Source organism: Scomber japonicus, chromosome 13 (genome assembly GCF_027409825.1).
Source record: "Scomber japonicus isolate fScoJap1 chromosome 13, fScoJap1.pri, whole genome shotgun sequence".
NCBI classification, from domain to species: Eukaryota; Metazoa; Chordata; class Actinopteri; order Scombriformes; family Scombridae; genus Scomber; species Scomber japonicus.
Genome location: NC_070590.1, coordinates 28,035,217 through 28,048,062, shown reverse-complemented (window position 1 = coordinate 28,048,062; position 12,846 = coordinate 28,035,217). Strand labels below are relative to the sequence as shown.

At 41.7% G+C, this 12,846-nt stretch overlaps 1 protein-coding gene across 2 annotated transcripts; it reads right to left on the bottom strand.

The window, feature by feature from the left end:
• Window positions 1–523: 523 nt before the first annotated feature.
• panx3 (pannexin 3) lies at window positions 524–6,309 on the bottom strand. Of its 2 annotated transcripts, XM_053331455.1 has the most exons (5): window positions 6,126–6,309; window positions 2,851–2,993; window positions 2,273–2,487; window positions 992–1,743; window positions 524–582 (listed from the first exon to the last, which is right to left on the bottom strand). In XM_053331455.1, exons 1-5 carry the CDS (start codon window positions 6,307–6,309, stop codon window positions 524–526), a joined length of 1,353 nt encoding a protein of 450 aa, XP_053187430.1. The 2 variants fall into 2 exon arrangements, with proteins under 2 accessions (XP_053187430.1, XP_053187429.1); XM_053331454.1 differs by lacking the exon at window positions 524–582 and having other exon boundaries at window positions 900–1,743.
• Between the last annotated feature and the right edge of the window lie 6,537 nt (window positions 6,310–12,846).

Below are 12,846 nucleotides of genomic sequence, written 5' to 3'. Positions count from 1 at the left end.
ATGAGGCAAACAAGAAAGCAACAAAGTACAGCAATTAAAATATTCAATCAGCTTACCCTCATCTACATTACTGACCCTGGTGTCCATACTGTAGTTGCCACTGACTGTATTTTCTGTCTCTCCATTTACACACTTTCATATTTTCAGAACTCTTATTTTTCACAAATGCACAAGTCAAATCCATGTTCACTTGCTTTCCTGCGACTACTTTCCATCACCGACTTCTTCAAAAGGATACGGCACGAAGCCAAGAGACAGAAAGAAAGTCTGTGGCAAATACAGATGCACAGAGGCTGAAAACTGAACATCAAATCCATTGACATTTCCAGCCAGAACGATTTGCCCTGTAATTCTAAAAGAGGCTTTTTCTTTCTTTTTTTTCTTTTTTTTTGGGCATCAGACGACAGAAACCCTTGATTGGCCTCCACAGTCTTTGTGGATACAGTACTCTTGAAAAACTACTCTGCAGAGTCCCCTAACCCCCCACCCCATTGTTATCACATTGATTCAGTCCATAGGAGGCCTAGTAATGACTAAATGGTGCAGACTCCTTCAACTCATGGTACCCCTGGTGGTTTGGCTCTGTGAACAGACAGAGAGGGCAGTTAGGGCTGGGCAGTACCACAGATCCATCTCTTCTACATTTAGGTAAAGAGTTAAAAAAAGACTCTTTTAGAAATATAGGCAGTTCAGTTTTCATACAGAAATACAATACAATACAGTTATGAACAATACACAAAGCACATTTAGTAAACAATGTTATTTGGATTCATTGCAAATGTTACTCTACAAGCTGCTACCTTAAGTCCATTCAAATGTAACCTTATTCTGTGTTAACTGCTTCCTTATATTTAAAATGCTCCCTATTCACTTTAGAGCCTGTATCTGTAGTCTGGAGGTCACTTAATAATTTTCTGAACATCCCAAATGATGTAGATGAAAATAACCACAAGCAGAATGCGTTTGAGTGTGTAGATAAGTGTTACAGTACCGAGACTCATATTCTCCTCGACCAGAGGCCTCTGCTCGCTGCAGTTTACAACTCTTCCCTGTGCTGCTCCCAGAATAGTCATGATATCCACCAGGTTTAGCTTCCCCTCCTCTTTGGCTTCCTCCACCTCCTCTGCCAGCTCCATAGCAGCCTCCTCACGTTCTTCCATCTCCTCCTGGCTCAGCATTGCACCTAAGCCTTGCCCTGGCGTAGCGTTGCCAACCTGCGGAGGTGCCAGCGAGCACAATGCCCTCACCTTCCCGTAGGACTTCAGGTGGGCTACGTTGGCACGCAGGAAGAGCAGGAGGACGTTGAGATCATTCAGGGGGCATCCCAACCGACCGCGTTTGAGGAGATCCAGGGCTGGGAGAACCTCATAGATGGAGATAAAGGTGGTGTCCCACACAAAGAGTCGTATCAGGCTGAAGAGGACGATGGGCGCCAGCAGGACATAGATGGCGCCATTGGCAACGCTTATCACCTGAAAGACTAACTGGCCAATCATTTTACACTGGACCAGTTCAGGAACCCAGTTCTGATCACGCAGCATGCCTGTGCGGACAAAGCAGCTGAACTCATCCTGGAGGAAGGCAGAGAGGTGGAAGTAGGCGAGGTAGAGACAGGCAGCTGTCATGAAAGTCAGCAGGAGGAAGCCACGCAAGAAAAGCATGCTAACAAGGAAGTAGGAGTTTTGTTTGCACTTCATGTATCTCTCCAGTAGGGGGTACTCAAAGTAGCGCTTCTTCTTGGCCCTGCAATCGGACAAAGGAGAAGAAACTTGAGAACATGTTCCTCCTGCTTCATGTTCATACAGCTACACACAGTCCCAGTTGGGAGCCTCCCAGTGCAACCACTACACTTTGACTTTTAGCTATAGCTCACCACAACTACCACAACGGGCCTCCACTGAGACTGCTAGAGGTTAAGGCATTGCTTAAGGGTTTGTCAGTGGTAGCTGCTATGGGAGAGGAAAGCATTACTCTTTATACTCCCAGACCACTTTTCCAAGTTTATCAAGAGATTCACACTGATCTGGAAGCTCCAGGCAATATTTCTAACTGGCAGATCATCTTTATTTGTTGCTATATTGACACGATTTCTTTACGGGAATCATTAATTTTCATTTAATAAGGCTCATTCGGCTGTAGTTTGAGAGCAAAAGAGCACTTATAAGATCAGATTACTTAAAACATAAACATAAATACAGTAAACGCTTTTTAGACACATATATAAGGAGCGATGAATATTCATTTTAGTTGTCAACAGTCACTGGTTTCTTACCTCTGCAGCTCAGCTTGAAATGTGAGCGGGTTCTTAGTGAGTTGGCGCATATCCAGAATGCTCTGGGCCATTCGGATGGAGCGGTTGTACGAATTGTCTAGTTCGTCAATTATGAAGAGCAGATCGGAGCTCAGCGTGGGCATGACGAGCTGGCGCCAGATCAGCGCAGGCAGGTACATTAGCACCGCCATGGCCAGAAGCGAGTAAGGGAACATCTGGAAGGGCAAGGGGCAGAAAAGGGAGACGGGGGTTGGAGATTTAGATGGAGGGAAAGAAAGGAAAAAGTGGCAGGGAAGAATTGGGAGTAGCAGGTGAGTCACAGTGAAATGGTATCTCAATACAGTATTACAAATAAACACCCACAATGTCTGATTTAGGATTACTTCCCACCTGTACTGTAAATGTCAAACCCACTGGGTCCAAATTGTTTGCAAATGTTTTTTGAAGGAAAAATAGACACTTTGCTTCCTATTTAACACTGACATTGGCATTTTAACTGTTTTGCAAGTTACAGTGAGGTAAAAAAAGAAAGAAAAGGTTTTAGCATTTTTCTGCCAGCAGTTAGCCACTCAACTTACTTTGTGTACCCAGAGAGAGCGCTCCTCAAAGTTCCCATCGCTGTCAAACTCGTGATGCATGAGAGAGTCCCAGCAGTATGTGTCTACATAGCTGGCCTGCTTGATGGTGAAATTGCTGGGAGGGAAACAGCTGATCTGAGGCCCTGCAGAATAAACAAATGTTGATATTGTAACAATATCTGTTAATATGGGGAGTTGCTTTATCAATTCACTTCTAAGCAACACCCAGCCACTTGATATCACACACACACACACACATGCACTTGCACACATGGTGCTCAGTACTGGAGGTCCACCGCCACACTCATATACATGTAAACTTCCACATGCCCTTTTCCAGTCAGTGCTACACAGTTTCACTGGAGAAATCATATGTTTCCAAATGGCAACCTGGCATTTAAAAACCATGGGTGACTCCTTTCCAAAATTGGACTCCTCCACCTTATATTTAGTTCACCTTGATATAACCACATATAAAGTCCAACCACTTGAAACCGTGTTCCGCACCCATCCGTCATTTCCCAAGGGGTGCTCCACCCATAAACAGAGAGCTCGGGAGGGAACGCACCAAGGGTGTGCCCCACCCACTTCAGAGCTTACAAGAGAAACATGGAGCTTCTATTTTTACAAGCAGCCTCCGCATCTGCCGGGCCTTCTGTAAGTAGAAACATACTGCCACTAATTTACTGTCAGGATGTGATTTCTGCTGCCAGTCCACCTTATTACAGGCCTATACATACACATACACATACATTACATGCTCCAATTATATTATAGGTGTGTATGAGTGTGTGTAATTAATCAGACACATTATATCATATTAAAGTGACATCCCAGATATAATTATGGTAGCTGACTGTTATGATAGAGTATATTCAATTTAAAACAGACCTTATGTAGATTGTGTAGACAGAAGTTCCAGCATGTATTTATAGAGTGACACTGAACTCAAACTAAACATTTATTGTCTGTGTTAGATATTATCTTAAATGGTAAGGATGTTAATTTCATTTCAATTTAAAATATTCCCTCCAATCATGTCAAAACATAAAAATACACTGCTTGGACATATAATTTGTGACTAACATTGCCACAAAAAATATGATTAACTTTAATTGCTGGAAAGTCAGTTTTCTGTATAAGTGCACTGGAAGCTTTAATTTCCCACATCACACTTGTGTAAGTTTTATACTCGACCACAATTGGCTACAAACTAGCTGTGATGTCACAAATCATGCTCATAGGAACAAGTGTTAAACTGAGATTAAAGGTACGCACAGAAAACCTTGTTTCAGTAGATGAATATGATGACAGCAAACATATTTGAGTGGAGGCAGACTTTAAAAATGTACATACTTAACATAAAGCAGAATGGTATCAACACCTGCCACACCATCCTTCACATTTCACTACTCATGAATACACAAACAGGAAAGAGCTATTTAAAAAAAATATGTATTACAATGTTCTTTTTTATTTGAATGATGTATTAAAAACATAAATTAAAGTAGATTTTATTGGAGGCTGCGGTGGTGAAGCTAATGTTAAAGCATTTGGTATACAGAGTGGGCAAGCATTGTCAATCATTATAGGCAGTCGCTAATGCAGGAGTGTCACAGTATATGATTTCTAAAGCAGTTTGCCACCTTTTCTGCAACCGAAACTGTCACCTCACAAATCCCTAAAGGCATAATGGAGAAGCAATGAATATCATTTGCTGGAATAAAATTGTGCAAAAATGTAGATTAGCCAAATGAGCCAAGAGAAAAATAATGTTATTGAAGGAGATGCAGAGCGCTGGAGTTCCAATACCAGCTGACACCACTGTATGTTTTCATGCAGCTTACTGTGAGAATCTATTTTTCCAGTTTGCTAGCAGTGCATGTGTGGGTGCAGGCGTTTGACAAGTCACCCTAAATAAAAAACGACATTGCATGTCTTCTCCACTGAATCTGGTGAAAATGTTCTCCCCCTCAACTCCCCACCACTGTGAGCCATTTGGCAAAGAAAAAGGAGCCTAAATTTCTGTCACTTCTCCTATCTCCTACTCCCACTCCCCAATTAACACTGGCAGATCAGCACCACGTTTATGCTTCGTACAAGAATTCTTGGCTGAGAGTCCAGGTGTGAGTAAACCAAACTCCAGACAGCAGTGCAATCAAGCTCTTGTTGTGAAACTGACAAGTCGGCAGATAGGCAGCCAAGATCCATCAGTTGAGCCGCGTGCCCCGTCACCACGTCATGTTCTAAGCCCCCCCACACCCCAAACCCCCCACCCTCTCTGGTTAATCAACATATCCTCTCATTTGACTCAAATAGAGGAGAGCTGCCACAGAAGAACTTGGCTTGTAATTACATGGTGCCAGCGTTAGTGAACGCTGCTCTCAATCATCACAACCTCCCCCCACCCCCACCCCCTGTGGCAATTAGCATCAGGAGCATCAGGCTGATTGCAGACCAGCTCTGGAGAGACAACGCTTAGTTCAAAGTCAAGGGAGTCAGTCTCCTCAGCAACAGACTCGTGCCACGTATACTTTGGATTGTCAGCTGTGCTATTGTCTGTTCTATGAATGAGCAGACAGGCTGTGGGCTTGTTTCATGTGAACAACCATCAAACTGTTCAGACTGTAAAAATACACAGCAGACCAGTCAATCCACTGCTGAATAGATCTGGAAGGCTATTGTAAGTTTGTGTTGTTAATGTCTTTTTAAATGTCTGTCTATGATAGGCCTTGTTTAAGTGTTTTCGCTCTCGGGTTTCACAGCACTCCAACATTTTTTTAAAGAAAGCGCCGTGTAATTACAGCTCTCGTTATTGCGTCGTTATATTTAGTTACCTCAAGTATGAAATGTGAAAGATGAGGAGATGCAAAGAGGTATGCTCTGTTTGTCATGGTTCAAGAACAACTGAGCTTTGGTACATAGATGTGTTTTGTGTTAACTTTGAATTAACCACAATGGGCCACAAGAGTAACAATGTTTATATTATGTTTAATATATGCATAATATTCCTCCTCATCTCAAGTTCTACTAGATGTAGTTTAGCAAGCAAATTATAAGCCATTCAAGGACAAAACAGCACATGATTACTTTACAGAGGACACTGCACAACAGTGAAATAGAAACACAGAAAAACCACAGAGTCAAAACACAAGCATGGAATAAAAAATAAGCACTCATAAATATAGGGTATAATTAGGGGCCAAATGGAATAAAAAAAACCAAATGTCCTAACATGGTTTAAAAAAAGGGCCAGCGGCAGAGAGTTTGCTCACCCAGGGAGATCTCGCGGGCGAAGGCCATGCAGACCAGAACCAGCGGAAGACCCACAGACACAAATTTGATGACCTTGTCCAGAGGAAGCTCCAGCTCCAGGTGGTTGATCCGGTTTATCCCAGGGCTGTCCTGCAGCAGGGCATCAGATAGCATGGCCTTGGCCGCCGCCTGGGCGATGGACATTTTGAACACCTACCCAGAGATAAGAAAAAGTGGACAAAGTCAAGTAGAAAACAGAGATATTATGTGCTTTCTTTGCTGTAAGTACAAACCAGACGCATGGCCTTGTCACACATCACCGCTTGCTTTTCACTATCTTATCTTCCCTGTCACTCCTAACTATATGTTATATGATAAAGCAGGAATGCCTATAAATCTACAATAATACAATTAAACCCATAGAGAAGTGCATTGCTCTCCTAATGAGGTATAAATGACATCAAAAATGCAATTAACGTAACTTAAGTACATTTGATCTGAGACAGCATACAGTGAGAGCTACTGCCATCTTACCTGAAGTCTTCCAGCTTTCTCTGGTAATACTATTAGAAAATATGTTTGCAGAGCCAAAGGGTTCCTCTAAAGGCCTGCACGGTGCCGGGAAGCTCCTTATGTATTCAGGGAGGGCCTCCATAAATGAGAGGTTGGATCTGGGCTGGACCAGGCCGAGCCGGGTCTGGCTCTAATTACAGAGGGGACATCTGGGAGCATGTAGGCGCCCAGATGGCACTGACTGCAGCAGACCTCCAGCACTGAACACTAAGGCCATGTAGTTATATGTGTGTGAATGTGTGAGTGTGTATATGTGTTGTGTGTTGCTCTGCTCTGTCCATGCTGTTGAAGCACGATGGCTCTGGCCCACTTCAAACAAGTGAACCATTGCTTACAGTGGCTTTTTCAGCGTCTGTCATTCTGAGACTATTTTTACTGCGCTTCAACCTCAGAGCTGCTGCTGCTGCACACGGTAGCATACAGCAGTAATGGTCTTGTTTCTGACCTTTACAGCACATGTGTTTCAGAGAGAGAAACTAACAATGTGTGAAAATGTGTTTGATTTGAGTGGATGCGACATACAGAGGAGAACAACACACTGAAACTGACAGAAGCAACAATACATTACATCTTAGGTTTACATTTTCTTAACAAGTGACCTCAAGTGGTCGGATCCAGAATCGATCCATGAACTTGACCACATGGTTTTAGTTGCCTTAAAAAAAGAAGAAGAAAAAGAAAAGGAAAACAACAACAACAAAAAACCTTAAACCAGAATTAAGTGATTTTTTGCCACTAGGGGGCAGTGGAAAGAAACTAAAACAACATCAAAGTAATTTCTCAATTAAAGATGATATGGCTAACATGTTAGCATAGCACACAGTTGCTATCTACACTTCCAGCAGATACAAAGCAGCATTAAGATTTATTGAGAGTCATGTTTGTGTCCTTTTGTAAGTCCAATATTCACTCTCCTTTTAGCTCTGTTTTTGCTCTCTACCAACTCCTGAGTGGAACATCTGGCTCTTCATCAGCAAAATCAGTTTTCTGGCTTACAGCTGTTCTGTTTTAGTGCTCTCTCATCAACATTATTTCTAGCCAAAACTCACTGTGCACTACCAGCTCAGCACCAAAGAGCAAACAGACACAGTTGGTGATTACTTATATCATATATGAGGGGAACAACATGTGATAATTCACATACAAGTGTCATCCATTATTAATAGAAAAATGTTGAAAATGAATATGTATATAGTAGTGGTCAAGTCAAGTCAAAGCAAGTATTGTCATTTGCAGAGTTAAACATGTATCTCCTTTGTGTTTACCTCTAAATGCAGTTTATCAAAGAAACAAAAAGTACAGAAAGTGAAAAATGTCAAAATAAAATAAATAAAAGATTAGGAGAGATAAAATAAATAATCTGAAGAACACTATGTGCAATATACAATATACTGAGTAGTATTAAGTGATGAAATATCTGTGTAAAATTCCGTACAGACAGTGGTTTAATGTGGAGTGTGTATGTGCATCTGCCTGTGTATTTGTGTGTGTATGTGTGTGTGTGTGTTTGTGTGTGTGTGTGTGTGTGTGTGTGTGTGTGTGTGTGTGTGTGTGTGTGTGTGGACGAGGGGGGGTGGCAGAGTGAAGGCTCTTGTATGGTGAGATGGGTTAGGGTGGGGCCGGGGGCAGTGGATTGAATCTGTTGATCAATGTGATGCCCTGAGGATAGAAGCAGCCCCTCAGCCTTGAGGTCCTGCATTTCACACTTCTGTACCTCCTGCCAGAGGGTATAAGTGTGAAAAACCTGTGCTGGCAGTTGGTGGAATCTTTGATGATGCTACAGGCACTTCTATGGACTGTGTGGTGCCCTGACTATCCTCTCAGAAGTCTTTACCACTCGCTGTGGGTATTTGTGATCCATGGTGCTGCTCCTCCCATACCACACAGTGATACAGCTGGTCAAGATACGTGTATAATGCAACTGTAGAAGCTGCTGAGAATCTTCGGTGACATTCCATATTTCCTCAGTCTCCTTAGTATGTACAGACATGGTTGTGCTTTCTTGACCAGCTGGGTGAGGTCATCACTGTTGTGGACGCCAAGGAGTTTGAATCTGGTGACCCTTTCTACCTCAGACCCATGGATTATCAATGATTCATCTCAAACTGGCAATCATATAGGCCAGCCCTGCTAGTATGCTGCAAGGCCACCAACAATGTGGGGAAAAATTTAACCACTTGATATAGGAACAGCCCATCTGATGGGGGGTTTACACGCTCCCAATTGTCAATAGGATAGGCTACCTATACTGTAAGGCAGGTGAAGGAAGTGCTACTATTGTCCTCCCCCCACCTGTTCAAGTGGATGCGTCCAACCATGTCAGAGGCAGACAGAATGGAGCTTAAATTGAAAATAACACTGGTCTACACTGATGGATAAAGGTCTCCAAAAGTAAAAATGTAGAGCAGAAAAGTTCAGAGAGGAAAAAGAAAAAGTATATATTTTGGCTGTCCTGCAAAATGTTTTAAGTTAATACATTTATTCAAAAATATCGATGCCACTGTCCATAAAAAATCCTGTTAGTGTTAGCGTATGCCTAGCTACAGTGAGAACATGAACAGTCCACCGTCAAGAAGAAAGAGTCTGGACAGATTAGCGTGATGAATCCAGTGAAGAGGACGAGCAAGAAGCGGAGGCCACTGCTGATGATGATGCAAAAGGTGCATGACAACCTCCAGTAGGTGATTTTGCTAAGAGATCTAGACCTGAGCACAACATGTGGCATCAAGAATGAGTGACAGGCACTACATCTTCAGCAGTGTTTGAGCTCATGGCTGCCGAAAAAGACATTGTCATGGCTTTGGACACTGATGGAATAATGTAATTGACAGGATAGCTGAGAATAGTGCACTAAAGGTCGGGCATGCTATTTTATTCTATTTGCTGCTTGAAGCCACTACTGTTTTTTCTTCAAAATGATGTCAGCTGATAAGTCACTCTGGGTCTGATCCAATAGGGTGCAGGCATGCTGTTTGTCACAGCCTGACAATACCAATGAATGAACATTCAAATAGTGTCAGTAGCGTGAAATCCTGACTGTTAAGCCTGATGTGTGAATTGCATCAGATCAGCTGCGAGCACATTGTCAGATGATTGACTATATATAGCTCTCACATTTCCAGATCATAGTAGGAAGGCTTTTGTCCAGTGTGAGAATCAATTACGAAGAACGCCTGTTGGAGTGACTTTGCCTATAGGCCATTTTTGGCTTTTTATTTATTACATTATTTTATGTCACCTTGTAAGTACACCTGTTGTTAGGGTGCCAACTTGATATCTATATTGCTTAGCCTATGTATTTTATAAGTAGGCTGATATTGCTTTATGTGTATGTTGGAGAAAAATGGGGCCCATCCAGACGCACTGCTAGGGCCGAATTTGGTCCTTAATGCGACTGCATCTCCTTGGTCTTATCTGTGTTATAGTTGTCACACTATGTCAGACTTGTAACCCCCCCCCCCCCACACACACACACACACACACACACTGATCAGATTGATGATTGTGATGCTGTTAGCAAATTTCAGGATTTCACAGGTGAGGGACTGAAGATGTATCCTTGTGGGGAGCCAGTGTTCATTATCACATTGTTTGATGTTAGATTTCCAGTTGTGACATAATGCAGACCGAGGAAATCTTTTCTCAGCCAGTCACAAGGTGAAGGGTTCAGGCCAAGGTTTACAGTTTGTTTGTGAGTTTGTGGTGGAGGACTGAACTGAGAACTGAGCATTCTGATGTAAGCATCTTTGTTTTCCAGGTGGGAGAGAGCATTGTGCAGAGATACTGTCCTCAGTGAATTACTGGTTTAATCATAGTGGCATGTCAGAAGATGATTGTATCATTATTATTATTATTACAGAGTTGGAAGGAAATGACTCATTCAGTCATTAAGGTATATATTAGGGGTGTCATGATTTCAAATGTAGATTGAAAATCAATTGAAACTAGTGGCAGAGTCAGAGAGACAAATAAGACAACAAGGGAAACAAACAAGAGAAGGAAAAAATCAGACTTGAACGCTGGACTTGTGGCAGAAACTGATGATAAAAAACAAAAGCTTGGAAAGAGCATGCTTAAATTAGGTCATATGAATTGTAGCTGTGTATCACTATATATGAATGTGTGAAAACATTTTCTATGAATATATTCAAATGTGTGAATGTGTGAAATGAACATTTATCTGTAAGGAGTTTTTTAAATTGAAAAAGATTTGAACAAACTGTTTCCAGTGTGTGAGTGCATAAAAAAGCTTTACAATTCTACTCAATTGTGTTTGTGAATTCCAAGTTTACAGCTATGAATCAAACTTATGAGTACAACTATCTTGTCCCAAATTTGACACTTTGCCTCTAAACTTAACAACACAATTATATAAAAATAAAAAAGAGGCCTTGTTTTTAAGTGTAAGACAAGCAACATGATAACTATGGAATGTCCTGTTTAATTACTTCCTAATTACTATTTGTAGGTAAATATGGACTTATTTCAGCAAAAATGTAACTTAAATGACTAGTTAAGAAGCAACCCTTCACCAGTCATTGTTATGTTAAATTGTAGTTTTCAGTGGAGTGGAGCAGGACTGCTGCTGCTCGAACCTTCCATCTTGAATCAACATTCATTTTTATCATGCAAGGCCGCCACAAAGTGGAGCAGTTGTCTAAAAAAACCCTTATGTCAGACGTGCTTTTCACATTACAGTGGCAGACGAGGGCAACTGTGGTAGCACTTAAGAAAACACATGCATATACACAAAGAGCATGGGAAATATACAAGCAAATCAAGAAAACATTTTCATTGATTCGTGAACACGCGCAGCATTTAGAAAACATGCTGCAAATGTGATGGACACATGGACTGTATGGACTGTACTTATATAGCGCCTTTCTAGTCTTTGCGACCACTCAAAGCGCTTTACATGACATGTCATTCACCCATTCACACACATTCATACACTGATGGCAGGATGCTCATCAGGAGGAATTTAACCATTCATTCACATTCATACACTGTTGGCACAGCAACGGAAGCAATTGGAGGACGACCGCTCTACCTCCTGAGCCACAGCCGCCACATCAATAACTCATAAGAGATGTTGTTAAACTGAGAACAAGGCCTCCTCCCTAACGTAGTAAAGTAGACAATGAGCTAAAGCTATCTTCCAAGCTGGACTGAGATTGGTCGCTATGTACAGCTGGCTGTGAGAGGAGTGAGCAGGGGTCTTCTAAAACAGTATAACACCAAAAAGAGATACTTGAAACCATAGTCAATAACTCCATATACATCACCACAATGTATGTACAAGATCTACAGTTGATCATGAGCATTTTGAAGTGGATTTTATTTGTATTTTCAGTTATTTTAGAAGTAATAGGATAAAAAGAGTGGTAGGCAAAGTGTATCTTGTTTGCATAAAAGCTAATATTTGGAGCTTTTTGTGATAATTTGCTATTGGATCAAGGGCGATGAGCTGAAGAGTAATCTGTACTTGCCTGTGCAAAGATTCAAGGTAGACACACAAATCAGATTGTTGCTGCTAAGACACATGAAACTCACACTGCTTACAATATTGAAAATAAAATCCCATGCACCTACTGTCACTGATAATGGGAGCAATTTTATAAAAGCTGTCAAAGACTTTTCAACAGCAAGTGATGACCATGATGAGGCGGATGACCAAGGTGAACTCTGGGATGTGGAGTCTATTCCTGCTGAAGAGACAGATGAATACCTATATCTCTTTCTACCCCCCCACCTCCACCCCCACCACCACAGATGTGCATTACACACAATGATTCTCCAAAGATATTTTAAAAGCTTTGACACAGGGGCCAATCACACAGTGTTCTACAGTGAGATGGCCAAATGCTCAGTCTTATAGAACAAAGCCCGCTGATCACCATAAACTGCTGAAGACATAAGGAAAATGAAACTCATTGTTCCGTATATTACTCGCTGTAACTATAATGCAGTGTAAAAAGTTCTTTCAGTGAGGCACCAGTAGGATAACTTTGTGACCACCTGGAGATCACCAGGATGCTTCTCTATGAGATTGCCCTCTTGAAAGAATATGCTGAGGTCTTGAAGCCACTCATCGTCACTTTTGACCTTCTGTAAGGAGAAAAAGAATTGCTCCTTTGGACCACTGATACTTACTCTGAAGAAGAGAGC